This window comes from Lissotriton helveticus, chromosome 1_2 (assembly GCF_964261635.1).
Source record: "Lissotriton helveticus chromosome 1_2, aLisHel1.1, whole genome shotgun sequence".
Lineage (NCBI taxonomy): Eukaryota > Metazoa > Chordata > Amphibia > Caudata > Salamandridae > Lissotriton > Lissotriton helveticus.
In genome coordinates this window covers 172,486,032-172,512,530 of record NC_136058.1, presented here as the reverse complement: position 1 = coordinate 172,512,530, position 26,499 = coordinate 172,486,032, and the positions used below count along the sequence as shown (strand labels likewise).

The following is a 26,499-nucleotide window of genomic DNA, read 5'->3' as shown; positions in this document are numbered from 1 at the left end:
AAAGTGCAAAAAGAGGCAAAACGATAAAGTGAGAAATGGGCAAAGAAAGTCAAAGTGAGCAAAGGCAAAAGGGCAAAGAAAGTCAAAGGTGAGCAAAGGCAAAAAAAGACAGAGTGAGTCTGAACATGCAGCAGAAGGACCTCACGGAGTGAAGCGCAGAACAGGGGCCTTGAACGCCAGCCTGAAGCAGTGCTGGGGGCAGAGTGTGAGAAGTTGGCCTGGTATATGATGTTCACTATTCTAGTGAGCACCTTGCACCAGTCCAAACAACCCTTATGGTGATGGTTGTAAGTCAACCTTATAGACCAGCTATCCTAGTGGTAGCGTGGACAGAACAGTCTTAGGCTAAAAGACTCTTGAGGGCGTGTAAAGCCAGCTGTTTTACCATATGTAACCCCTTGAATACTAAATGAAAGGACACCACACAGGATATATATAAAATATATATGTATTTATTCACTACAACACTCCTCTGAACTCTTTATGAGGTCAGAGGCAAAAGCACATAACAAGTTACTCTCAGAAATACTTTAAATAGCACAATTTCCAGTTAGGCCCTAGGGGCGCGTAAAACCATATACTAAGTAAGTAGTATAAGAACCACGACTTGTGAAAGGAAGAGGCCTAGGGCCTAGGGAATCGCTGGGGCTACACTATCTGACCCTTAGGTTAGGAATAGGAGGCCCACAGGAGGCGCGTGCAGTGTCAGTACACTCACACGAGAGTCAATAGAAAGTCAATGGGAACTTTAAAAGGTAAGTAACGAAGGTTTAGGACACTTCCGGTCTAACTAGGAAGATACAACTAACAAAACTAGACACTAGGATAGTCAATCCCTACAGGAGCACTGACGTACTCGCGTTACCTCACCCACGGGCTGCGGGTGCATAGGTGTCAAAGTGTGTCGGGTTTTCTCGTTGATTCCTATGGAGCCTTTGAAGAAGATGCTGCAGGCGACCAGGAGGAAGATGTCCAAGTGGATCCAAGGGTGGATCGGAGTTGAAGAAGACCTGAAAGCAGAGGGGACAGAGTCTAGGTCACTAGCCAGTGACCGGGTGGAACCAGACGTCGTCGAGGAGCAATCCGGTGCTGTCGGGAGGCTTCTCTTTGCAGCCACGCGGACCAGGAGGCATCGAGGACGACCAGGTGCTGGAGAAGAGCTGTCCCACGAAGGTTCTCGCAGACTTCAAGATCGGAGCCAACTAGTCTAAGCAAAGGCAACCCACGCAGACCTGGAGGGTCTGAGGTACTTCACCTTTTCAGGGAAGCAAGTGCCAGTCTGGAGGAACCAGACCAGTGTTGGATTTTCAAAAGGATCGTCGTCACAGGGCTACTAGCCAACTGGCCAGCAACCGGGACAACGCGTCGAGCAGAACACAAGCAGAAGGGCCCCACGCAGATCTCATGGAGTGTGGAGGGCTGGTCTTCAGTGCAGGTGGAGCTCGGTGTCGGGGTGTCTCAGTCCCCAGTGCACAGCTTTGAGGATGCCTCAGGAGCTGCGCTGTTGGCAAGTTGAAGACTTTCCAAGTTGCCTGGGTCCACGGGTTCCGACGCCTTCCACGGGGCTCAGCTGTGCTGGAGTCGTGCAGTGGGGTCAGAGAGGTCCTGGAGTTGAGGTCTTGTCAGGCTCTGTGCTTGGGTTCCGGCGGAAACGGGGACAAAGCAAGCTGTCGAGTTGCTGGATGGTGTCTGGTTTCCCAGGGTGGTCACTCCTTGGCCACAAGGGAGATTCTTCAGTCTTCAGCTCATGTGAATGTCGAAGGGTCCAGAGTTTCGTTTCAAAGTTTCATCAGGATTAATCTAAAGTCTCCTGGGTCAGCTCCTATCTTTATACAACTAAAGGGGGCTGGTTTACTAACTAGGTCCCTCCTATGGGTGGGACCAGGAAGGGGGGTGGTTACACCCCCTTTCCTTTGTGCAGTTTCACGCCAGAGCTGGGGCTGTAGTGCCCCAGCAACCGGTTTGAACTGGGGTATGCATGGAGCACCTAGTGTGCCCCAGGCATGTCTCATTCTATTCAGCCCTCCCTGTCCCAATACACAAAATCCTGTCTGGGGTGGTGCTCGCACCTCTCCAGGCAGGAAACCTATTGTCCAGGCCTCCCTCGCTGGAAGGACTCCCAGCAGCAGGAGGTCAGACTTGTGTCTGTGGCAGCAGCATCCATTTTGTAATGCTGGGGCTCGGGTTAACTTTAACCGGGATAGTCGGAACTAACATGTCTTCTCCCTCTAGAAGGGTGGAATGCTACCCCCGTCGCCAGAATTGGCGAGGGGGTAGTATTCCAAAGCATATGACACCTTACATGACATGTTTAGATAAAGCCAAACCAAAGTTAGCATTCAACCGCGAGGATTATAATGCACTTAAGAGTATATAGTGTGGCAATATCATAGAACAGCTATAAGGACATGGTTCTTGGCAGAGCTGGTGTTACGTTTTAAATTCCAGGTTTGTGCTTCTCCAGACCAAGCACTCTTAAACTATCCTGACAACCAGTATGGATGACATGTCACTCCTACACCTCTTATGTAACGGTTACTATACACGGATTTACCCATGTATGATTGATTGTCTCTGTGTAATGTGTGTGTGATGCAAAGTGCTTTGACACCCTACGTTGGTACGAGTTGCGCTATAAAAATAAGTAATTGCATCTGAGAGAGAGTGGTTATGTAGACTTGAGGGGCAGTGTTAAAGGGTGGTAGTGAGGGAATCCATGTCGGTGGTCATTGGGGAGCGCCAACAAACATTGTAGCACCGGAGACCACCAGCGCTAAAGCCCGTCCTGATTGTCATTTCTTAATTATTTCATGTTTAAACGAACACGTAAATGGAATGATGTATGCTGAGCAGTGAGATATGAAATATACTGGATAATATGTATGTAAATGTTGCAATACAATAATACAGCACACAATCAAGAAACTAAAAAGGTTATTGGTGTGCGTGGAATTTGGAGATTTGGCCAGGTTCGGCTCTGTTCGTGTCTGTCTCGCTGGCATCCAGTGGTTTGCGACGGGCAGTCGTGCTTTACGGCACAGCGGTTGAATGTGCAAGCGGTCTACGCGAGCTCAGCTGCCAGTGGGATGCAGGAGCCCGAGCGCGAGCGCCACGCAGGCAGCAGCATCTCGCGCAGGCAGAGGGTCGGGGTTCTCGTCGCCATGGTCACGGTCACCCTCGCGCTGCTGCTCCTGGCGCTCTCCCTGTCCCAGCAGAAGGACAAGGACTTTTACACTTTTAAGGTGGTGAACATCAGGGGCAAGCTCGTGTCCCTGGAGAAGTACCGGGGCTCGGTAAGTGCAGCGCGGGCTGCGGGAACTACTAACCCCGCGCAGACTGCGGTGCATGAGTCTCCGGCCCTCGCCCTGCAGCCCCACGGAGCACTAACCCAGCTCGGCGCCTTCCCTGGCCCCAGACTCCTCCGACAGACGCAGCCCCGCGGGTCCCTGTATACGTGGCAAGAGCCGGCATCGCTCGGCGCGGGAGGGGGCTTCTGGGGTCTCAGCCCCTGACCCCACTCATGCCCCTGGGTAGAGAGGGGCACAGCGAGTAGAGCTGTTCACTGTAATGTTGCTCTCTAAGGCGCTGTAAATTATTTGCACGCCTGTCTGCAGCCGGTGCAGACATTGCATTTACACTTTGCAGGTACATCACATAGTACACTTCGCTCGTGAGGGCACGGGCGGCAACCGTGCAAAACCGTGACGAGTCGCATTTCTTGTTGACTTGCAGATAAAACCTTATTTGTCCTTTGCAAAAAGGGCACAGCATATGTAGAAAGGTCACAAAAAAAGTTTTACGTTAACGAAAGGTATAGTAAAAATGTGAGTTTGGGTCTTCAGTGGAGCGTCCATAACGACGTGTGTTCTGTTCTCGTGGGAGATGCCTGACTGTATGTTGTCTGAAAATGTTATCTATCCGTTGTGGTCTTTGTCGCCCATTCAAAGGGACCTTTTTTTCACCAATTCCCCATTGTTTAAGCGTGACTGTTGTATAGGTTGATACCCCTTTAAAGGCACGTTAGTGCCTTCTACTGAGAGGGCAGGAGGAAAACGTAAAAGTTGCTAAATCGTCCAGAGGGGCTGTACCCTCAGAAAATTATGGAAGTGTGCGAAAAAACTGTTTAACCAAAGATTATTGTCACGCTTTGACAGGTAAGCATCTAATTATACATTTAGACCAGCTTGTTTTGAGTCATTATCCCAAGCAATCGAACAACGTAAGTTGCTAATGATGATAGCCTTAATGTACTTTTTAGGTGTTTTATATAGGAATAGTTTTTTCCCTTGGAAGATGCAGTTTTACAGTTTTTTTTATTTCTTAAGCTAGTTCTGTCTGGGGTGACCAAGCCTGGCAAGTGCAGGAGCAGTGGGACAAGCGGCCACATGCATCATTGTTGCCGTTTCCGATTTCTTAATTGGCGAAAATTAAGGAATCGCAATTAAGAAATCGCAAAAGGCTATGCATCAAGAAATCTCAATTTTTTTGCGATTTCTTAAAATTCCTTAATTGCGATTCACAATTTGCTAATCGCAATTAAGGAATCCCTTCCCATTGATACCTATGGGCCTAGAGGCCCATAGGAATGATTGGGAAGTCATTCTCAATTTGCGATTAGCAATTTGCGAATCGCAAATTGAGAATGCAATTTCAAGGGTGCAGGGGGGTCCAAAGGACCCTCCCCTGCACCCCTGAAATATAACTTTAAGTGCATTTTTCACACACACATGCCCCACGGGCATGTGTGTGTGTAAAATGAAACTTTCAAAAATGCACTTTTGTGCATTTTTTTAAAGTTTTCGCAAATTACCATGAAGGTCAACTTCATGGTAATTTACCTCTCCCTATTTGCGAATTCGCAAATTTAAAACGTTCTTGCATTGCATTTAAGAAATGGCAAATTGCGATTTCTTAAATGCAATCGCAATTTTAGAAATCGCAACATGATTGAGATTTCTAAAATTGCGAAAAACATGATGCATCCCAATTTTGTCAATTGCATTCGCAAAAGGCCGAAAATTGCGATTCGCACCGTTTGCGAATGCAATTGACAATGATGCATGTGCCCGTATATGTCTTCTTCCTGTCTCCTAGTACTCACCACCTCTACTAACCTAGTGAGAGCAGTCTTGGCCTATGTAGGAAGCAGTCATAGCCTGCTTTTGAGTAAAACAATGATTCACGTACTTCGAGCCTGACATCACCTGTCAATTAAGCACTGCTATCACCATGCTCTGCTGGGCATGAAGCCTTGGGTGGAGTGGTGTGCCTGACACTACCAAATCTCGAACCAAGCACTCGAATCTAGGGGTGAAATAGGATCTCAGCCTGAAGGGTGCACTGTGCAGGGGCAGAGCTATGGTGAGTAAATATGTCTGGTATAAGACATTTTGGGGGATATGTACATGAAAGTGACGGAGCGCGGCTTTAGCCTCCTTGGCTTAACACTGCGCTCTGCCATTTCTGAAACGCAAGGCTGCACCATATTTACCAGAATGTGGTGCAGCCTTGCGTTTCCCCCTGCGATGGTGCTAAGTTTAGCTACTTAGCGGCAACGCAGGCACCCTTGCAGCATGGTGCAAGGATGTCTGCGTGTAGGGGAGGATTGTTTGTGTAGGAAGATGTCCCTTCCTGCACATAAACAATCCTACAATGCCATTCTGTCACTTTCATGTGTGCTGCTTCATGCAGCACACAGGAAAGTGACAAAATGGCATTTTTTTTAAAAGGTTTATGTATGTACAGGACGGAACACATTCTTACTCGGATACAAACCATGGCATTTTGCTTTTTCCATGTGTGCTGCAGAAGGCAGCACACATGGAAAGTGAAAAACAAGGAGAAATACTGCATTTCCCCTCGTTTCGCCATCTTAAAATCAGGATTTACCTAATCTTAATTTTGGCTCTGCCTCCTATGTACGCCACCCTTGTACATAGGGGGCAGCGTCAAAATAATTGGGTGTTGCGGTGGAATGCCCACAGCAACACCCACTGCAAACCCCCCTTTCACGCTAACCATAGCGTGAAAGGGGGCCTTATGTACAAGGCAGCGTTAAGCCATGTTAAGTGGCTTAATGTGCCTTGTACAATAGGCGCAGCCCCTATCGCCACCACAACGTCAGTAAAAGTGACGTTGTGGTGGCGATAGGGGCTTGTACATATGCCCTCTTGATCTGTCAATCTGCCTGTCTGTCTGCATATTTGTATGTGTATATATATATATATATATATATATATATATATATATATATATATATATATATATATATATATATATTAATATATTACCTACTGGCGACCGCCAGTAGGTAGTTATAGTTAGGACCTAGCTACCATAGGAAATCCGCAACATTCTATTTGAAAGTAAATATATATATATATATATATATATATATATACTCTCCACGTGATACAAATGAGATAAACATAGACAAAATACTAGAGCATTCTTGTTTTCAGCATATATTGTTAACTGCATCCCCCAAATTGTCATAACAAGTACTCCTACATTCATTGTATTAATCAACTCTAATACGTGCAGTATCATTAGTAATCTACACACTGTTGAGTCACGTAATGTTAGGTGTTTTACCCAAATGGGCACACATTGATTGATAAAAAACCTGTGCCTAAAACTCATCAGTTAAAATAAACGTGATCTGGGCAGATTACATGAATGCATTACTTCATGGAGCTGTTTATTATAATAAGTTATTATAAAATACAGCTCCAATGGGCCGGCTATAATTTCAATGAAGTTTAACACAGCCACGAGAATAAGTCATACTTCAGGTCTGTTTCCCTTCTTGCAGCGATGCGGGCAGGGAAATGGATCTGAATATTATTATTATTATAAAAAATAACTTATGCCCTACGTTACCTATAAATCTCACCACTGCCATGTACTGCTAATTACTCCACATATTACGTCACTTACGAGATCTTCTATGACATCATTGATAATATCACTGCAACAGTTGCTGTAAAATTATTAATGAGAAAACTGTGCATGCCGGGGCCCTAGTTATAGTTATCTTAGGGCACAAGTTCTAGTTACTTGAGATAACTGTAACTAGAACTGTTGAATTTCTATGGCTTTGTGTGTCTTAAAATCTGAACTTAACTAAAATGTCCATGTATCATTTGTTTTTTGTGAATTTATATATATATATATATATATATGTATAACATATAGGAGATTTCAGCCAGCTTTCTACATTCATTGGTCTGTTTGTGTGTTATTTAAAATTCTGTTATGTCCACCACAGCATGGGTCACAGGGTCAACTCACTTCAGCCATTGGCCTACTTGTAAGTGAGTAACACATATTGTTCTTGCACGATGTGCACTTTCACACAAAAAGTCATCCCCTTATAAAATTTACAAAAAATATTTAAATACTTCGGAAAATCCAAATTCGTCAGTTAGAGACCGGCCTACTGACTTTGTCAAGGTTTCTTTCATACAGTGCTTTCTATACACTAATGGCTTTATTCATAAAAGAATGTGAGCATGTGGGTTTCAACTTACACCAGCAAATGGCTTTGTTTCCAAGTATAAGGCGTTCAGAAAAAGTGAATTTGCACTCCTAATTTATTCTTACCTGGCATTACTTCACTGATGGTGTGACGAACTTGGCGAAATCCTACTGAGGGGTGGAGAGTGGGCGCTTCAGATCAGGGAGGACACCACAACTCTTTGTGTTCACAAACATTTGTCTGACCCTTTCCAGCCCTTGGAAGGACTGGAGGCTTACTCCTGTGAATAGCAGGAGGGAAGCCCTTTCGAAGGTCGGACTGAAGATAATACTCCGACAATTTGTAGTGAATAGGGGGTAGAGGGTTTCCCAAGCAATTGCACAAATCTAGGAGCACTTACCACGTTGCAGTTACGCACTATGTATAATTGTACAAAAGCGGACATTCCTACGCTCATCTGGAGGTAGAAATTCACACACAAATTCTCAGAGTGATCCTGGAAACTTGCCACTGCAGCAGGTATCAAGGAGTACTCGCGGAAATCTTTGAGAATTCCTGAAATTTGGAAATGTGCACTCACATGAGGTAGTAATCCTGTGGGTGCAGGCAACCTAATTTTTGTGTGACTTGGGCCTGGCCCCCGAAATTCCGCCCACCAGAGTGTGTCGGAGCTGCTCAGGCTAGCATGGTCAGCGACTGGCTGCCGCCCCCCCCCCCGTCCGACCACACCAACCCCAGAAACATAAACATGAGGCCTGGTTATCTTTGGAAGGCGGGGGCTAGTCCCCCGGCCGTATTTATTAAGATATGAAATTAAAAAGGGTTTTTAATTGCATGGTCAACAATTTATACAAAAATCAGCAGGACATTAGATACAATATCGTCAACAAGTTTGAGAGGCTAACCTTAACAAAACTCTAATACAGGTTGTTTCCTAACCGAATCTAACATCCTCGTCTTGATTTTTGTATCCTACATTTCTGGCCATATGGCAAGGTCGCTAACCGGTGTCAGGTCCTACTAGCTGCGCCTCACCTAGAGATGTGCGCATGCGCAGCCGGGCCCGGTACTTACCTCGGTCTACGCCGTGAACTCCATTTACCCACTAAAGGAGGGCCCTTACTCTGCGCCATCCGGTGACGTCATGAGTATGCGCGCGCAGGGTGGCTACCAGCCTAAGGAAAGCGTGACTACTCCAACCCGCGCCCCTTTGAAGCATCAGTTACCTTGCCCCTGGAGTTCTAGGAGTGGCCAATGGCCCCTCCCCCTGGGTGGGAACCTCCATAGGATGATGCCCGCCCCCTCAGACCTTAAAATTAGGTGCTCACCGGTCATGACCTTACCGCATGCCCCATACCTAATAAATACGACTACCTATGGGAAAAAATTCTAATGGACAACTACTCTGACTAACACATCAAAGCTTCACAGTAAGGCTACAAAGGGAAAAAAGGTCCTAAACACAATTGCAAATTTATAAAATATTTCAGTACAGTACACTAAAAAAGGAGAAAAACTTCCTAAACACAATTGCAATTTATAACATATTTTTACAGTTCACTAAAAGGGAAAAAATTCCTAACGAAAGCATCATCAGCATAATCTATCACTCGACAATTCCATGTGCATAGCCAGGATGGCAACAGTCACCTCAAAATTACACCTAACACGACTAATACAGCATCAACCATTTGGTTCCAGGGATGGTGGGTGGGTTAACAAAGAAGCCCCGAGCGCGGGGCACAACACGCTGTGGGGGAGCGTCCAGGGAACAAGAGGGTCTCCCGGGCGCTCCCCGCCTCTTTATTCTCAAGGGGCCGGGTGGGGATGGCAACGCCCTCCGCCCAGCCTCTCCAGCAGCACGCCCCCCCCTGACCCGGACATCCTACCATGGTATCCGGGTCAGGGAGGTGGCCGGCCAATCGGTGGCGGGTCGCGCCCATGAGGGCCCGCCCCACCATCGAGAGGCACTAAGGGGGAGGCGGTCGCCGCGCCGCCATGCGGGCGGGGCCCCCCCTTTTCACATGGTCAGCGACTGGCTGCCGCCCCCCCCCCATCCGACCACACCAACCCCAGAAACATGAACATGAGGCCTGGTTATCTTTGGAAGGCGGGGGCTAGTCCCCCGGCCGTATTTATTAAGATATGAAATTAAAAAGGGTTTTTAATTGCATGGTCAACAATTTATACAAAAATCAGCAGGACATTAGATACAATATCGTCAACAAGTTTGAGAGGCTAACCTTAACAAAACTCTAATACAGGTTGTTTCCTAACCGAATCTAACATCCTCATCTTGATTTTTGTATCCTACATTTCTGGCCATATGGCAAGGTCGCTAACCGGTGTCAGGTCTTAATAGCTGCGCCTCACCTAGAGATGTGCGCATGCGCAGCCGGGCCCGGTAATTACCTCGGTCTACGCCGTGAACTCCATTTACCCACTAAAGGAGGGCCCTTACTCTGCGCCATCCGGTGACGTCATGAGTATGCGCGCGCAGGGTGGCTACCAGCCTAAGGAAAGCGTGACTACTCCAACTCGTGCCCCTTTGAAGCATCAGTTACCTTGCCCCTGGAGTTCTAGGAGTGGCCAATGGCCCCTCCCCCTGGGCGGGAACCTCCATAGGATGATGCCCGCCCCCTCAGACCTTAAAATTAGGTGCTCACCGGTCATGACCTTACCGCCACAGGCCAGCATTGTTAACCGACGATCTGGCCTCCCCCCATCTAGACCCAATTTAGGAGCGCACTTGTTTGGCAAATCCCTCCAACCAGGCCCAGAGATTGTTAGACCATAAGACATTCCCCGCCTCATTCAAGTGAACTCCATCTCCCAGGTAGTACTGTTCGCCCCAGATACACCCATGTGGAATCGTCTGCAACCGGGGGGCTCGAAATAGTTTGTCCAACTGTGTGTTGATCCTCTTTACCGAGTGATTCAACGCCCTGACCGAGTCCCCCCCTCGCCACTGCCATCGAGGGATAAGTTGCGACCATACTACCATGCAACCCGGGCAGGTCCTGGCCACCCACCCTGCAGTGGAGATAATCTCTTCAATAAGGATGCGTCTCCCCAGTTTGGCCAAATCATTCTCCCCCAGGTGAAGTATCACCACTGACGGGGGGACGGGCTGTCGAGCTAATAGTCCCTGGAAGAAGTCCCTAAACTGGTTGAGACATAAACCCCCTCTCCCGAAGAATGAGATGTCAAACCCCTGTTGCGCAGCCCTTGTCTTACGGTCTCCTGAAAGAAAAACACCTTTGGCACGTCTCACATAGGAGTGACCCACAATCCAAACCATTTTCTTGTTTTGATCCCGATGCTAATTCTGCGATGGTGTAGATCGTTGCTGCCCGACGGCAAGTTCCTCCCCTGCGTGACAGGTCTGAGAAACTGCAAAAAACCAGAAACACACCGGGCGTGAGCACCATCATATCACAACATGTCAATTCGCACATATCGTTTGTAACATTCAGAGGACCATCTCCCAATTTTCTTCACATTCTCTACTGGGAGGCCCCTTGCTACTGCCTCAGTTGCTGCCCCAATTCTAAAGGAGTGAGAGCCAAATTCCTTGGGGTCAAGACCTGCCTGTCTGACCGTCAGCCCCAATACTCTTCTGAACTGGTACCTAGTCAAGGGCGTTCCGTCGGCGTGACACAACAGCGCACCTCCCGCCGCGCCCCCCCGCCGCCCACAGAACACTTCAACATGTGCCACTGGGCTGCAAGGATTGGCAAGGGCCCGGTGGAGCACTATGGTGTGACCCCGTGACTCCTGGTCAGTTTTCGATTTCTGAATGGTCACCCACATGGTATCCTCCCTGACCCTTACACAAGCCCCTTGTAGGCCGCCCTGCAGATCAGTCTTGGACGCTGCCACCAACTCGCCCATTCTCAGGGCCCCATAGAATGCCAAGGAAAATGCAGCTTTGAAAAGAAGTACCTCCCACTCCGAGCTACAGACACTGTCAAGTGCGAGCAGTAAAGCCGTCAGCTGTGCTAGCCCGATGGGCCTTCTCTTATCTGCTGGGTGACCCTGTAAACGGCGCCAACCCCTCAAAGCCTTGCGCACCATAAAGGTGTTAGTGGGATCTCGCATGCCCTTAATCTGTGCAAAGAAGGAGACCGCCGCCCTATGCCTGCTCGCAGCTGCTACTGAACGTCCTTCCCTATGCATCCATTCTAAATAGGCGGCAAAGCCATCCTCCTGAGCCCATAGACCCTCCCATTCCTGCCCCAAGAAAGTACAGTAAGACAAAAACGCCCCTTCGTAAGCCGTCTTGGTCCTGGGAGCTAAGCTAGCAACCACGAGGTCCTGTAATCTGGGGCACCAATCTGCCAAAGTACTGCTGGGAAGTGCACTGGCGAGGGGTCTGCTGTAGGAAGATGTTCCCTGAAAACCTGCATTTTAAAATGAGAGAGGGAGTCAGCTGCATTATTGAGAATGCCAGGGACATGCTTGGCCTTGAAAACTACATTCCATTTTAGGCACTGCAACCCAATCTCTTTTATCAGGCGCAGTATGAAAGGACAGCGCGCCCCCTGTTGGTTTATACATTCCACTACTGTCATGTTGTCTGACCAGAACACTACTGATTGATTACATAAGTGTTCGGGCCAGACCTTCAATGCCACCCAGATTGGGAAGAGTTCAAGGAAGCCAATGTTGGTGGTCAGACCCCACGTCCTCCATTCCTCCGGCCAACGCTGGGCGACCCACCTGTTCCCCAGGATGGCGCCAAAGCCCACACTACCAGCAGCGTCTGTCCATAGACCCAACTCTGCTGATGTTGCGGGAGGACCGGGCCACACTACCCTGCCATTGAAATCCTCCAAGAATGCCATCCATATAAGCATATCCTGGCGAACCTCAGACGACAACCTAGTGCGGTGATGTTTCTCTCGTAACCCTTTCATTGCTTGGGCAATGGAGCGTGAGAACGGGCGTGCCATAGGGATGACCCGTAGTGCGAAGTTCAGTTGCCCCACCACTTCCTGTAATTGTTGCAAGGAAACCTTGTCTTTGCGTAGGCATTGACGTAGCGCTGTCCTAAATTTGGACACCTTGTCCCTGGGCAATCTGAAACATCCCTCCACTGAGTCAATCTCAATACCAAGAAATTCCAAGCAGGTGGACGGGCCAACAGTCTTTCCCGGCGCAAGGGGGACCCCAAAAGCCCGCATGAGCACGCAAAATTCCTGCAATGCCCAAGCACACTCCTGAGAGCCCGCCGCACCTAAGAAGAGAAAATCATCTAGGTAATGCATGACCTGCTGGTGGCCCGTCGCCTGTCTCATGACCCATTCTAGAAATGAGCTAAACATCTCAAAGTATGCACATGATATGGAACAGCCCATGGGCATGCATTTATCCATGTAAAACCTGTCCCTAAAAGTGAAACCTAGGAGATGATGATCAGCCGGATGAACCGGGAGGAGACGGAAAGCTGATTCAATGTCTGACTTTGCCATCAGTGCCCCCGGCCCTCTGGCCTGCAACAAGTCAACCGCTTGGTCAAAAGAGGCATACTTTACACTACAAATCCCCTCTTCAATGGCATCATTCAAGGACGCGCCTCTCGGCGCCGACAGGTTGTGGATCAGTCTGAACTGACCTTTCTCTTTTTTGGGCACTACTCCTAGTGGTGAACGCACAAAATTGGAGACAGGCACCTCCAGGAAAGGGCCAGCTATCCTGCCTAGAGATAATTCCTTGCCAATTTTTGCCGCCACCACTGAGGGGTTGTGTTTTACTGACAATTGGTTCTTGCAATGGGCGCTGCCTGTGTATCCCCCCGCCGGGATCCTAAAGCCTTGGGAGAAACCTTCCTGGAGTAGAGTGGCTGCTGTGTGGTCCGGATATCTATTTAACCATGGGATCATTGCTAAAACATCTACAGGCGTAGGGGTACCCAACTGGTTTGTATTACACTGGCTTCCCTCTTCCCCTCTGACCATTGTTCCCGTGCTTGGACCGGCAAGATGATTCTGGGTGTGAGGGGTGACCACAGGACGAACATGCGTGTCTAAATCTACAGGAACCCGGGGCCCTTGTGCAGGTGTGCTTATTAAAATCCCAGCACACCCCTTTTTTCTCTGACCCGCCGGCCCTATACTTCCCGGGTACCTCACTCGCTTGGGGGGACCGAAAGGGCTGTTGAGGTCTGGTGGAGAACACCCTGACCGCACTGGTGGACTGAGGGGGGGGTGAACTATCTGAGAACTGTTGATGCCATGACATTGAGTCAACCATATCCCATGCCAATGATGGATTGAATTCTAAAGCTTTCCTGAAATTTACATCGTACCCTTTCCACGCATCCCCAGAGTACTGTGCACTCCACCCCACAATCCTGCTCTGGTAGCACACCAATGGCGCCTGGACATTAGGAGGTCGTTCGGCCTTGATAGCCGTGAATACTGCAAAAGCTCTGATCCCGTTTCATCCACCCTAAATCTAGAACACTGTGCCCTCCATTCACTTGGATGCATCCACTCTTTCAGTGTCTTCGCATGCTCCATCTCCCTATTATCCAACAACAATGAATAAATGTACACATATTTATCGGCCCAAATCATCTCCTTCACAGTCTGTGACACATGTTGTGCTAAATTCTCACTCCTGGAAGGTATAGAACCATCCCCCAAGAGAGGCAGTGCCACCTCCTTACCATTTCCGGGCACCTGGGCCGGCTGCCCACTAGCTCCACTCGGCTGGGCGGGACTGGAACCTGCGAGGGAAGATGAGGGTACTGCAGCACTGTCGGCCACTGCTGCCGATTTAATCTTTTCCACGAACTTTGCCGCCTCTGCCGCATGATCTGATGAAGCAGGAAAAGCCCCCCCCTTCTGCAGCCACGGCATCAAGGCCGTTATCTGAGATACCAACTCAGGAGGCATTGAGTCTAGGCAACCTGCTGGGACTGCGGGTGCCACTGGGGGCATGCCCAGTGGCACAGGTGTAGAAGGCAAGGGGGGTGCCGGTTGCGGCAAGCCTGTAACCGGGATCGGGACCACAGGTGAGGGGGCAGTCCCCGCAGGTGGGAGCCCCGGCGGAATGGCTGGAGCCGGTGCCGCAGGAGCTGGAATTACAGGCGCTGGTGTAGGGGGGGGCGGAACCACTGCTACCGGTGTGGTAGGTACTGGAGCCACAGGCTCAGAGGCAGGGGCAGTGTACCTGGGTTTCTTGGCCTTAGCCCTTATAGGCGGGGTAACAAAATCCCCCCTTGGCAAGGGGGCCGCCCTCTGGCGAATAGGCCTACCAGATGGGCCAGGGGCATCATCAAACCTTTCATTGATGCGGGCCTCTAATTCATCAAGTTTCCCCAATCGCTTGTTCATTTGGTTCATTTCCCGCATCATGGCCTGCATCATAACCTCTTTCTTGGACCCTCCTTTACCACCCTTCGGCCCTGGCATGTTCGGAACCCACCAACCTCTGCCTACACTCTCAGTGATAGAATTTGAGCGTACGTGCACTTTGTACCTTTACCAGATGGAGGATGTCCAGGGGGCTGAACGCACCATGCAACGGCAACCGCAACACCACCGGCTTGTCCGGCTATGTCAGGGGTGAGTAAACCTAGTGTAGACCCACCCGGCGGCAACCAGGAGCGATGAAATGCCAGCCCCCCGTTCTCCCCTTACCGACCAATCCTGCGTGTTCTGCGCCGGTATCAGTGACACACTCCACGCCCTCGCGCTGATCAGTCAAGAAATTGCAGCAATGTTTTCTTTAATTGCCTGTAATAGAGAATTTGTTAATACCTGGGAAGAACCTTTATATAGATCTTGTTGTACCGACCCTTGACCACCACCTTTTGGCCTATCTCTGGGTATATGCCCCAACAATGGAAGCACCCATGGCTACTAATTATACAGGCCGGTCAAGGTAAACTGCCCACAATTGTTCCCCACACCATGTGTATCCAACACTGTGCACCAACATGAAGCAGCCCCTATGATAATTCAAAGTATTGGAATACAATAAACAAATGTACCCCGCAATATAAACAAACAGCCACGAATGTTCAATCAAAGAATGTGTCTCAACATGCATCAGACCCTATGCAAAATTAAATACCACGAATTCAACAAGTAAATACACCATTCTCCCCTGGTCTCCCATCCACGTGCTGCCTTGGGTGACCCTGCTTCACTACCTAAGCTGCTCGCTCGAACAGCCGGCCAAATCCGTGAACTGCAAAAGGATGAAGACAGTGACAAATAAATCAACCGAGCGCCCGCCTGAGGCGCGGATGCGGCGGGGTTTGAGCGTGTAAAGGAAGGAACAAGGACAAATGAGTCAACAAAGCGCTCGCATTGAGGAGCTGAGGCGGCGGCGTTTCAGCAGAAGCCGGAAATACAGCGTGCCGCCCCTAACGCTAGTCGGGCATAATTTACAGGTCTACACCGGCTATGCGTAATCCGCCAACCCGTTCCCGCCCCGCCTGGAAATACCTTGATCCCCAGCGTGTAACAGCCCCCACCGCGAAATCCGCTGCGCTCAACGTGTCTTCCACCGAGCTCCGCACTCCTCCGCTCTTTACACAACTTGCTCCCTCTCCCACGCCGCTTCCTCCTTGAGTGTACGACGTCTGCTTGCTGCAACCACACCTCCAGCGAACGAAGACGTAGGATCCTACTCCCGTCTCGCCGACCTGAAAAACAAATGAAAACCAATGAAATTAACAAAGAAGCTCGAGTGCGGGGCACAACACGCTGTGGGGGAGCGTCCAGGGAACAAGAGGGTCTCCCGGGCGCTCCCCGCCTCTTTATTCTCAAGGGGCCGGGTGGGGATGGCAACGCCCCCCGCCCAGCCTCTCCAGCAGCACGCCCCCCCTGACCCGGACATCCTACCATGGTATCCGGGTCAGGGAGGTCGCCGGCCAATCGGTGGCGGGTCGCGCCCATGAGGGCCCGCCCCACCATCGAGAGGCACTAAGGGGGAGGCGGTCGCCGCGCCGCCATGCGGGCGGGGGGGGCCAAGGGCCCCCCCTTTTCAAAAGCTGGAGGGAAGTAAGACTGCATTCAGTCCTTGGCCTCTGCTGAGACCAGTGCACCGTTTGTGAGCATGGCACTTGTTCTCTGTCCTTTGATTTCTTTTGGCAAAATGTCAGTTTGACTGCTTTGTGAAAACCATATGTGTAGATGCACACAATGTCGGAAGAAGTTCACTCAATCCACAGTGAGCTTGACGCATGCCACCATGAATGCTTCCTGTGTTGTCAGAACTGGGGCGGAAGTAGGCCTTTCAGGAGAAAAGAAAGAAAATACTTTTTGAGCGTAGATCTTGCATTTTGTAAAAAGTATACTGATACAAAGACGAAATCTTCTTCAGGTAAAAAAAAACCTTAATTACTGACAACTCCTCTCTCCACCAGTGTTCAGTGGCTCCAGAGAAAATAATCGCTCACTCAACATTCTAAGGTAGCCTCCAGAGCATCAAGGAATGTACCAACAGGGATGTAGGGGAGGAACATAGCATAAATAATAACATAAATATTAGGAAACCTATATAATAAGAAAATACATCTTACAACGTTGTAACATATACCATTCAGCTATTTCACAAATACTTTATTAGTCGGGTGTAGGCTAAAATACCTAATCGGGAGCCTTGCTAATGTATGCAGGCAATCCAAAAGGTATGTATATATACGTCCCCTGCATCTAATAGTTTTTACAATAAATGTACGAAGATGTGCTGTCCATTGCCCCATGCATTGTGACTTTCCGTTTGGAGTCAGTCAGTGTAAATATGAAACATTATACGCGTAGGGAGTTTCACAAGAAGAGACTCTCACTCCTGAAGGAGTGAAACACGATTCCATGTCGGGACAGCATGGCATGTCCTGCCACCAAAGCAGGTTAGAACATGTTTACCAGACGCGTGGCTACCCCCCTGAAGCATGGAGCAGAGCTGAAAGGAAAAGATTCCGGTGGAACGGCCTGCTTGCTGCAAGGTAACTTTGAAGATGAGAATAAAGAAGAGATATCCGACTCTAAAACAATTTCTAAGTTTTCTGTCTGGAAGAGATGTGATGTTGTTAGCTACACGTTTTATTTGAAATGTTTGCAGCTGTTCTGATATGTGGCTATGCTTTATTTGCACATAGCACAACCATAACATACTGGGTATTGTATCAGCGTATGACCCTCAGGCTTTGATAATGTCACCTCCTAAACAGAGACGTTTTAAGGCATGGGCAATGGGGGCTCCAGCCTTTCAAAGGGCCCCCTGATAGAGACAGCTCTGTTCTTGCCCTGATGACCTTGAATAATTCCTAAACACATTGTTTTAAATACCGTTTAACTTAAGTTTTATGTGATTGATGTGTGAGAGTCTATTAGAGACGTTTTGTAGAAAAATGTGTTTAAGTATCATGCAACATCCATAAAAAAGTTTCTTTTCGATCAAAACAAGACCATACATATGAGAAATTGGAGGATGTCAAAAAAAGTATCTTCAGTAAAATTAGTGAGATGCTGCTGTGTTACAACGTTGAAAACACACACCAGTATCCTTGAAAGGTAGATGTAAATACATTTAGAATTTGGGCCAGAGGACCTGTGCACCACCAGTAACCTGGCTAAAGAGGGTATGAAAGACCTGAAATTGAATCATAAACTCAAAGCTGTTATGAACAGGGCCCCCAAAATCCTTAAGATGTCCCTGCTCCCAAATGGCCAGGCTTAAACCCATGCAGGGACTGTGATTGGCAAATGTCCATCATGCATAACATCTACCTCTGGCGCCAGGTGTTGGACTGCGACGACACAAAGTCCTGTGAATCCTGCAGGAGCTTGCACCTCAATCCCATTAAGGAAAGCCAAACAACTCATGGCCCAGGCTTGAGGCGATCATTGATCTAAGCAAAAGTCAAAATCCAGAACGAGCTCCCCAGGGTTGCCACTGTCATCAAAGTCATTCTGAAGCAAACTTAAAAAGAATGGACGCCACGACTCCAAGCGATGTCGTTCTTTGAAAGGTAAGTCACTAAGGCACTCCCACTCTCCTCAGGAGTCCTCGTTGGAGCCAGAACTCGTTGATATTCCTCCAGAGGATCTGGCGCACCCCATTACTGATCACTTATCCACGGATACCTCACCCAGGCCACACCCCAGTCAGCAATACCCCAAATTTCCGCCCCCTGGAACGGACCCTGCCTTATTCTTAAACTCCTTGTTTGACATATTTTGCAGGGTCAAGGCCCCCTCAGGAGCACCTTCGTGCCCCCTTGGTCATATGGCTTTTGCCTTATTGCGACACTAGACACCTTTACCCCTGCTCCTTTTGCCCCATATGTCCTGGTGCCTCCCATAACTCTGGCTCTGACGCTGGTACCGGTGCCACAATTGACACATCCCCCGTTCACTATCCCCAGTGCTCGTCCCCATTTGCACTGTTCAACCTTCACTGTTACTATCGATGGTGCTGTATTCAATGTCACTCGAACAGACTGGCTCCAAACCCATTGTTCTTAATGGAAGTTCCATCTCCTATTGCTAGGCCGAGAAATGAGATTGTTTTGGAGTGGAGCAGATTGGAGTGGGACAAACTATTTTAGATTGGAGTAGGGCAGATTGTTTTGGATTCGAGTGGGGCAGATTGTTTTAGGTTCGAGTAGGGCAGATTGTTTTAGGTTCGAGTGGGGCAGATTGTTTTAGGTTCGAGTGGGGCAGATTGGAGTGAGGCAGACTGGAGTGGTGCAGATTTGAGTGTGGCAGATTGTTTTGGATTGCAGAGGGGCGGATTGGAGCGTGGAAGATTGTTTTGGAGTGGGGAAGATTGTTTAGGGTTGGAGTGGGGCAGATTGGCGTATGGAAGATTGGAGTGGGGCAGATTGTTTAGTATTGGAGTGGGGCAGATTGTTTAGTATTGGAGTAGGGCAGATTTTTTGTATTGGAGTAGGGCAGATTGTTTTGTATTGGAGTGGGGCAAATTGTTTTGTATTTGAGTGGGACAGATTGTTTTGGATTGAAGTGGGGCAGATTGTTTTGGATTGGAGTGCGGCAGATTGGGAGGATTGGAGTGCAATGGATTGGAATGGATTGGATTTGTGTGAACGGTTTGGATTGGAGTGGATTAGATTGGTCTGCGGTGGATTCCATTGAGTTGGGTTGATTGGTGTGGGGTAAGAAATTGGTGGACTGGAGTGGGGTGGATTGGGGTGTACTGCATGATTTTGTGTTAAATCATTATTTCCGAAATTGTACATAAACCCATTGCTTACCCATTTGTTTGCTTGCGTGTCACTCATTTACAGCCTCATAATTTGTCAAGGCAGGCCTAACATCATTGCTGATCTTCTCTGTGGAGCAGTGACAAAACACTGATTGATTCAACTTAATCAGTGCCCGTCTGCTGCCCCTGACTGATTGAGCTACTATTTTGTTCTGGTTAATTTTTAGTACCCTGCAAACAGTAGGCATGTGACTCGCAAAAATGTACCCAGCAGCACAACTAAAATTGTGAAGATTTATTTTCTGTAGTTAACTTTCCTTTATTTTGCCAAGTCTTCTTTTCTCACTTTGAACTCATGTTTTCTTTTGTTTTTGCTCAGTGGGTGCTGTTCTCAAAAGATGAAGACCATCTTGTTATTAATAGCTCAAAATACATTGTTTCTTTCTTATGTGCAATTTTTGAAATGATGCTTTAGCACATAATCGTGCAGTACACCTCAATGCACCCCACTCCAATCAAAAAAAATCTGCCCCACTCCAATACAAAACAATCTGTCCCTCTTCAATCAATCCCACTCCAATCTGCCCCACTAAATTCCAAAACAATCTAACCCTCTCTAATCCACCACAATCCACCCCACACCAATCCAGTCCTCTCCACATCAATCCACTCCACCCCAATCTAATCTAACCTACTCCAATCCACCTCACCCCAATCCAATCCACCTCACTCCCTCCCTATTCCACACCAATCCAACCCAAAACAATCGGCCCCTCTCTAATCTGCACCACACCAATCAGTCACCCCTCCAATCCAAAACAATAGGCCCACTCCAATCCAAAACAATCTGCCCCACTCCAATGCAGAACAATCCGTCCCACTTCATTCTGCCCCACTCCAATCCAAAACAGTGTGTCCCACTCCAATCAGCCCCACTCCAATCCAAAACAGTGTGTCCCACTCCAATCAGCCCTACTTCAATCCAAAACAGTGTTTCCCACTCCAATCAGCTCCACTCCAATTCAAATTAATCTGCCCACTCCAATCCAAAGCAATCTTTCCCACTCCAATCCACCCTACTCCAATCCAATTCACCTCACCCCATCCACCCCACCTTAGTCCAATCCAAAGCACCCTAATCCTTCCAAACCCAATCCACCCCAACACAATCCAATCCACCCCACACCAATCCAATTTAACCTAATCCACCCCAGTCCAACCCAATCCTCCTTATTCTAATCCACGCCAATCCAATCCACCTCACTCCAATCCTATTTTCCCCACGGCAGTCAAATCTACTCCTCTCCAATCCACCCCACCCCTCTCCCATTCACCCCACTGAAATCCATTTCACTACATTCCACCTCACTCCAGTCCACCCCACTCTATCCTACCACTCTCCAATCCACCCCACTCAATCCGTTTCACCCCAATCCAATCCACCCCATTTCAATCCACCCCACTCCAAACCACCCCACTCCAATTTACCTATTTCAGTCCACCCCACTCCATACCACACCACTCCACCACAGTCCAATCCAATCCACCACCACCCGAGTCCACCCAACTCAATCCAAGCCATGCAGCCTACCACACTCAAACCCACCCCACTCCAATCCAACCCCCTTCAATCCAATCCATTGCAATCCAATCACCTCACTCCAGTCCACCCCACTGCAGTCCATTCCACCTCACACCAATCCAGTCCAATGCACCCCTCTCCAATCCAACCCCCTTCAGTCCGATCCACCTCCTTCATTCTGGTCCATTCCACCTCATTCCAATGCTGTCTAATCCACCCCACTCCACTCTAATTCACTCCACTCTAACTCACTGTACTCTAAACCAGTCCACCCAAAGCAATCCACCGTCCCCAAACCAAACTTATCCACCCACCCCACTCCAATCCCCCTCACTCCATTTCAATCTGCTTCAAACCAATCCACCCATTCCAACGAACCCCCTCCTCGCAATCCAATCTACTCTACCCCAATCCAATCCACCCTGCTACCTCAATCCACTCCACGCCACTCAATGCCGCTCCACGCCACTCCACTCTATGCCATGCCACTCTACGACAATGCACTCTAAGACACACTGAACCACTGAACTCTACTCCCTCTGCTCAACTCTATAACACTCTACTTCCCCATCTCCACTGTAAGACACTCAACTGCGACAAATCCAGTTTACAACTCTCTACTTCCCCCATTCCACTCTAGGACACTCCACACCACTAACATTTAGTTATGATGAGCAGCATCCACACTGGTGTAGAACATGGCAAAAACACATTGCCAAATCCAATAGGTCCTATATAGGAAAGACGTATTGGCCTTGCAGATTGTTTTGTTGCATGCTGCCATCTGTAGTTCTGTCTAACCCATTGTAGAACATGCACTTCAAGTCCCAGAATTTGAAGAAAATGCCTGTAATGGGAGAGCTACTCATGTATGGAATTGGAAAACGATTTGCCTCTCTTTATGTAGTCATTTCTGCACTCGTCATCCTAAACCTTCCGTGCCCGGTTCATAAACTTTTCTTCCATCAGGGGCGGCTGCTGTGCAATGGCAGAGGAGCATCACCCCACTGGCTCAGTGCCAGCAAGTGAAAAATAAAACGATATTTGAGTACTGTTTTATTTTTAATTTGCTGGCTCTGAGCCAGCTTGAGAAGGGAGTGGCAGGGCCGGGGCATGGAAGGGGGGAGGAGGAGTGCTATGTGAACTTTTAAGTGTGCATGTGTGTTTGTCCGGCTGTCTCAGGCTGACCAAATCCCACCTGCCTAATTAGGTTTCTCCAGCTGACTTCATTGAGCAGCCGGGCTGGAGAAACCCACAGACTCCCTGACCTGAGCGGAGCGTCTTCTCAGCCCGCTCCGGCCAATCCCCATGCTAACCTCATATGAGAGCAGCGTGAGGACTGGATGGGAGTCTGGTGCTTTCATGGGAACTGCAGCAGAAGAGCTCGAGGCAGACGGCATCACCAGGTAAGTGTTTATTTTTACTACTCCCTGCTGTATGCTCCCCGCATGTTCTTCCTGCTGGCCCCCTCCCCACACCATGCTTCCAGCTTCCCCCCTCTATTCCCCCCCCCATCCTGAACCCCCTTCATCCAACCCCAGTATTTTATTGTGTCGGCGCCCACTGTCTTCCACTGCAGCTGATGTGATATTATCATTCTGATTGACGGATATTAAGTAACATGGGAGTGGTGGATTCTAGAACACAAGATAGTGTGACCAACACCCCAGGGTAGAGCAGTGTGCACATTAGTGCAAGCTGCATTGTAGAGGCTTGGCACAGCAGCGTTGTCCACTATGTGGTTCAGTTTGCACAAGTGAATGGTGAAGTACTCTACATGTGTAACTTCCTTTGTAGGTCTGGCCTTGAAACAGCTTTACTTTGTTGACAACCTCACATAATCAAAAACATGTAAATAAAAAGTACATGCCTATATACATATGCATTATCCCTTTTCATGCATTATTCCTGTCCAGCTGCCATTCACATTTTGCTTATTTCCAGCAGAGCATACAGCATAAGGTCATAGGACTGCCTACTTCAGCCATAGTATCTGCTACACTGTAAGTGAGGGCATTTTGCCTGCTCACAAGTAATCGGTCTGATTGGTCAGTACTTTACTTTGCTAATTATTTTTTTCTTTCCATTCTTTATCCTTTTTTAATTTTTTTCAAACAAAAAATAGTCCGTCTGTGTTTTATTATCAATTTAAAACCAGTAGTACATTTTCCAGAATATTATTTACCCATGGTGTGCATTAATACTAATAAGGGTTTCTATACTTGTTCTAAGTACTCATGCCCCTCCCTTGACAGTGCCCATACTGGTCTATTATGCAGTGATTAAACTTTATAAATGTAAAAAGTTTATTGCACACATGCAGCCACCATATTTGCACTTTACAGGTTTTCTTTTTTTTTATATGGCATATGCTTTCAATAAATATTACAAAAAAGTAAGCATCATACCAGCTTACCAAGACGAGAGCTATTGGTGTTGCCAATGCTTGTTTCATGTATGTTATTTTTTCACGATTATCATTATAAGGGAAATGGCGACATTCAAGCAATGCACAGGACAAAGAGAGATTCAAAGCCACACTTTCTTCTGCACGGAAATTGCATATCGCAAATCAACTAGAACAGGCTGGGAACAACTCTAGGACCCTTTATCGGATCCTGAAGACGTTCACTAACCTTAAGGCTTGCGATACTGCAGAGACTCCCTCACAGTCGCTGTGCGACAATATAGCGTCCTTTCTTACCCAGAAAATCAACGCTATTTAGCATAAAATTATCTCATCCAATGGAATTCCTAATAACCCCTCTACAGAACGCCTTGTAACCTCCATCAACACTGCGCAGTTGCACCTTTTTCCTTCCCTTACCCCGGAAGAGGTAGAATCTCTTCTAACCAAAGTTAAATCTGGGCCCCCTAGATGTAATTCCCACAAAGATCTCCTCCCGACTAGCTAAACAGCTAGCCACACCCATTTGCAATATCCTCAACAGCTCTTTGAGGGTTGCCAGACTCCCTCCCGAATGGAAAGCAGCACTAGTTGTTCCCCTTCATAAAAACCTTTAGGTCCCCAATATCAAGCTGCCCAATTATTTCCCTATTTCTTTGATCACCCTTCAGAGCAAGCTCCTTGAAAACACATAAACAGGCAGTTTTCTGATTTTGTTGAATCCTCACATTGCCTGGATGTCTCCCAGTCAAGTTTCCGGGCCAAGCACAGTATCGAGTCTGCCCTGATAGAGGTAACTGATAACATCAGAATGGCCCTGGACAAGGGTCAGGCAGCACTTTTAGTGCTGCTTGACCTATCTGCGCCGTTTGACACCATCTCTCACCAAATCCTTCTGGGGAGACTTCAAGATATTGGTGTTCAAGTGGTTGCGCTGAAATGGATGACAGACTTTCTAACAGATAAAACCCAGACAGTCACTTTGAGCACTTTTAGATCTAAGACCAGTGAAGTTACCAAGGGAGTACCGCAGGGCTCCTGTTTGAGTCCTACCCTCTTTAACATTTATGTTACTCCCTTGGCTAAACTAATGAGGACCCTAGGGTTTAGTCTCATCTCCTACGTGGAGGACACCCAGCTCCTACTCACCTTTGGTAAGTCCAGTCCTAACATACAACTCATCTTTTCGGAGGGCATGAAGACAATTGCCGTCTGGATGAGGGCTAATTTCCTTCAACTGAATGCCGAAAAATCGGAGATCATGTTGTTTGGAGGTGCAGCTATAAGCTGGACTCCTGGTTGGTGGTCGGAGAAGCTAAGTTCTGCTCCCACTCCAAAAGCAGTGGTCAAGAACCTAGGAATCCGTATTGACCAGAATCTTACGCTCGAAGCACATGCCACTACCACCGCTGGTACCTGCTTTTATACACTCAACCTCCTCAGAAGAGTATTTCCTCTGTTATCATCCCCCACGCAAAAAATACTGATGCAAGCTCTAGTGTTAAGCTGTCTGGACTACTGCAATGCACTGTTGGCTTCGGCCAACGAGGCTTTCTTAAACAACTTGCAAGTAGTCCAGAATACGGCAACCCTGCTTGTAGCAAATGCCCCTCCCAGAACGGCCTTCATACCACTTCTTAACAAACTCCCCTGACTCTCCCGTGAGAAAGCGGGTGAAATTCAAGATCTGCTGCACTGTTTTTAAAGCCCTTAACTGCCTCGGGCCTTCCTACCTATCTGACAAACTGCCAAAGTACACCCTCTCTCGGCCCCTCCGATCAGGATCCAAGCTTCTCCTTTGCACCCGAGAATGAAAAAGACTTGCATGGGTGGCAAAGCATCTACTTACCTTGCCCTGACTCTCTGGAACAAACTCCCCTGCCAACTACGCGACTGCCAGAGCCTTCCACATTTCAGGAAACTGTTAAAAACCCATCTCTTCTGAGGCCCACTGGTTTGGCTGTTGCATGATGTCCCAGCACTGAGATAGCCCTTACAGGGTGATTTGGGCGCTATATAAATTAATAAATATAAAAATATCAAACATGAAGAATTAGTGTAACTGTTTTTTCTTGAAGAATATCATACATGAAAAAATGATTTAAAGAGCAGAAACATTTGCCAAGAACCTTACACCTAAAAACATAGTATGGGAGGGTTTGGAGCAAATATAGTCCTGTGATAGTATATGTGGTGTTCCCTGACTGTCAAATTGGTTACTGTGTTTTCCAGTAATCCCAAGTACTTGCATAGTTATATTATGCCACTAACTTAGCATAAGTGGTTGTTTTGTGGTAAACATACATTGAGGGGGTTGCTTTGTTACTCCTTGGGCAAATCCTCATAAATTATACAGGCTGAGGCATCCTATGGGTGTGCCCTGTTTGAATAATGGCAAATGAATGGGAGCATAATTTTATCTTTGCTGAAAGGGAGTCCCCAGATCTGTGGCTCGCTTGGATGATACCCAAATCCTGAGGTGGGGTGGAAGGGGGAGGGGTGCGGGGGTGGGTAGCAGCATGTTGCATCCTATTGGTACAGATCTCAATCCAGTCCATCTCACTCCCAATTCACCCCACTACAATGCAGTCTACTCCACTCCAATCCATCGACCTCATTCACCCCACTGCAATCGACCCCACTCCATTCCACCTCACTTCATTCCACCCCACTCAAGCAAACCCTGATTAGTCAGATAAATTGAGCTAATTCAGGGGTATGCACTCTTACTACTGTGTGGAGGCGGAAACTTATGGTTATATTTAGGTAAGCTGTTACACAGCTAATGACATTTCCGTTATGAAGGCATTGAAGCTATTTTAGTTTTTCCTAGTATTTTAT

General features: G+C 47.9%; 1 protein-coding gene across 1 annotated transcript in view; it reads left to right on the top strand.

Annotated features, from left to right (window-relative positions):
- Positions 1-3,053: 3,053 nt before the first annotated feature.
- Positions 3,054-26,499, top strand: part of GPX7 (glutathione peroxidase 7) — a 111,854-nt gene continuing 88,408 nt past the window's right edge. The window contains exon 1 of the mRNA XM_078670560.1: positions 3,054-3,293. Within this exon, the coding sequence (XP_078526686.1) occupies positions 3,087-3,293 (207 nt within the window). The 5' untranslated portion in view covers positions 3,054-3,086. The remainder of the gene's footprint in view (positions 3,294-26,499) is intronic.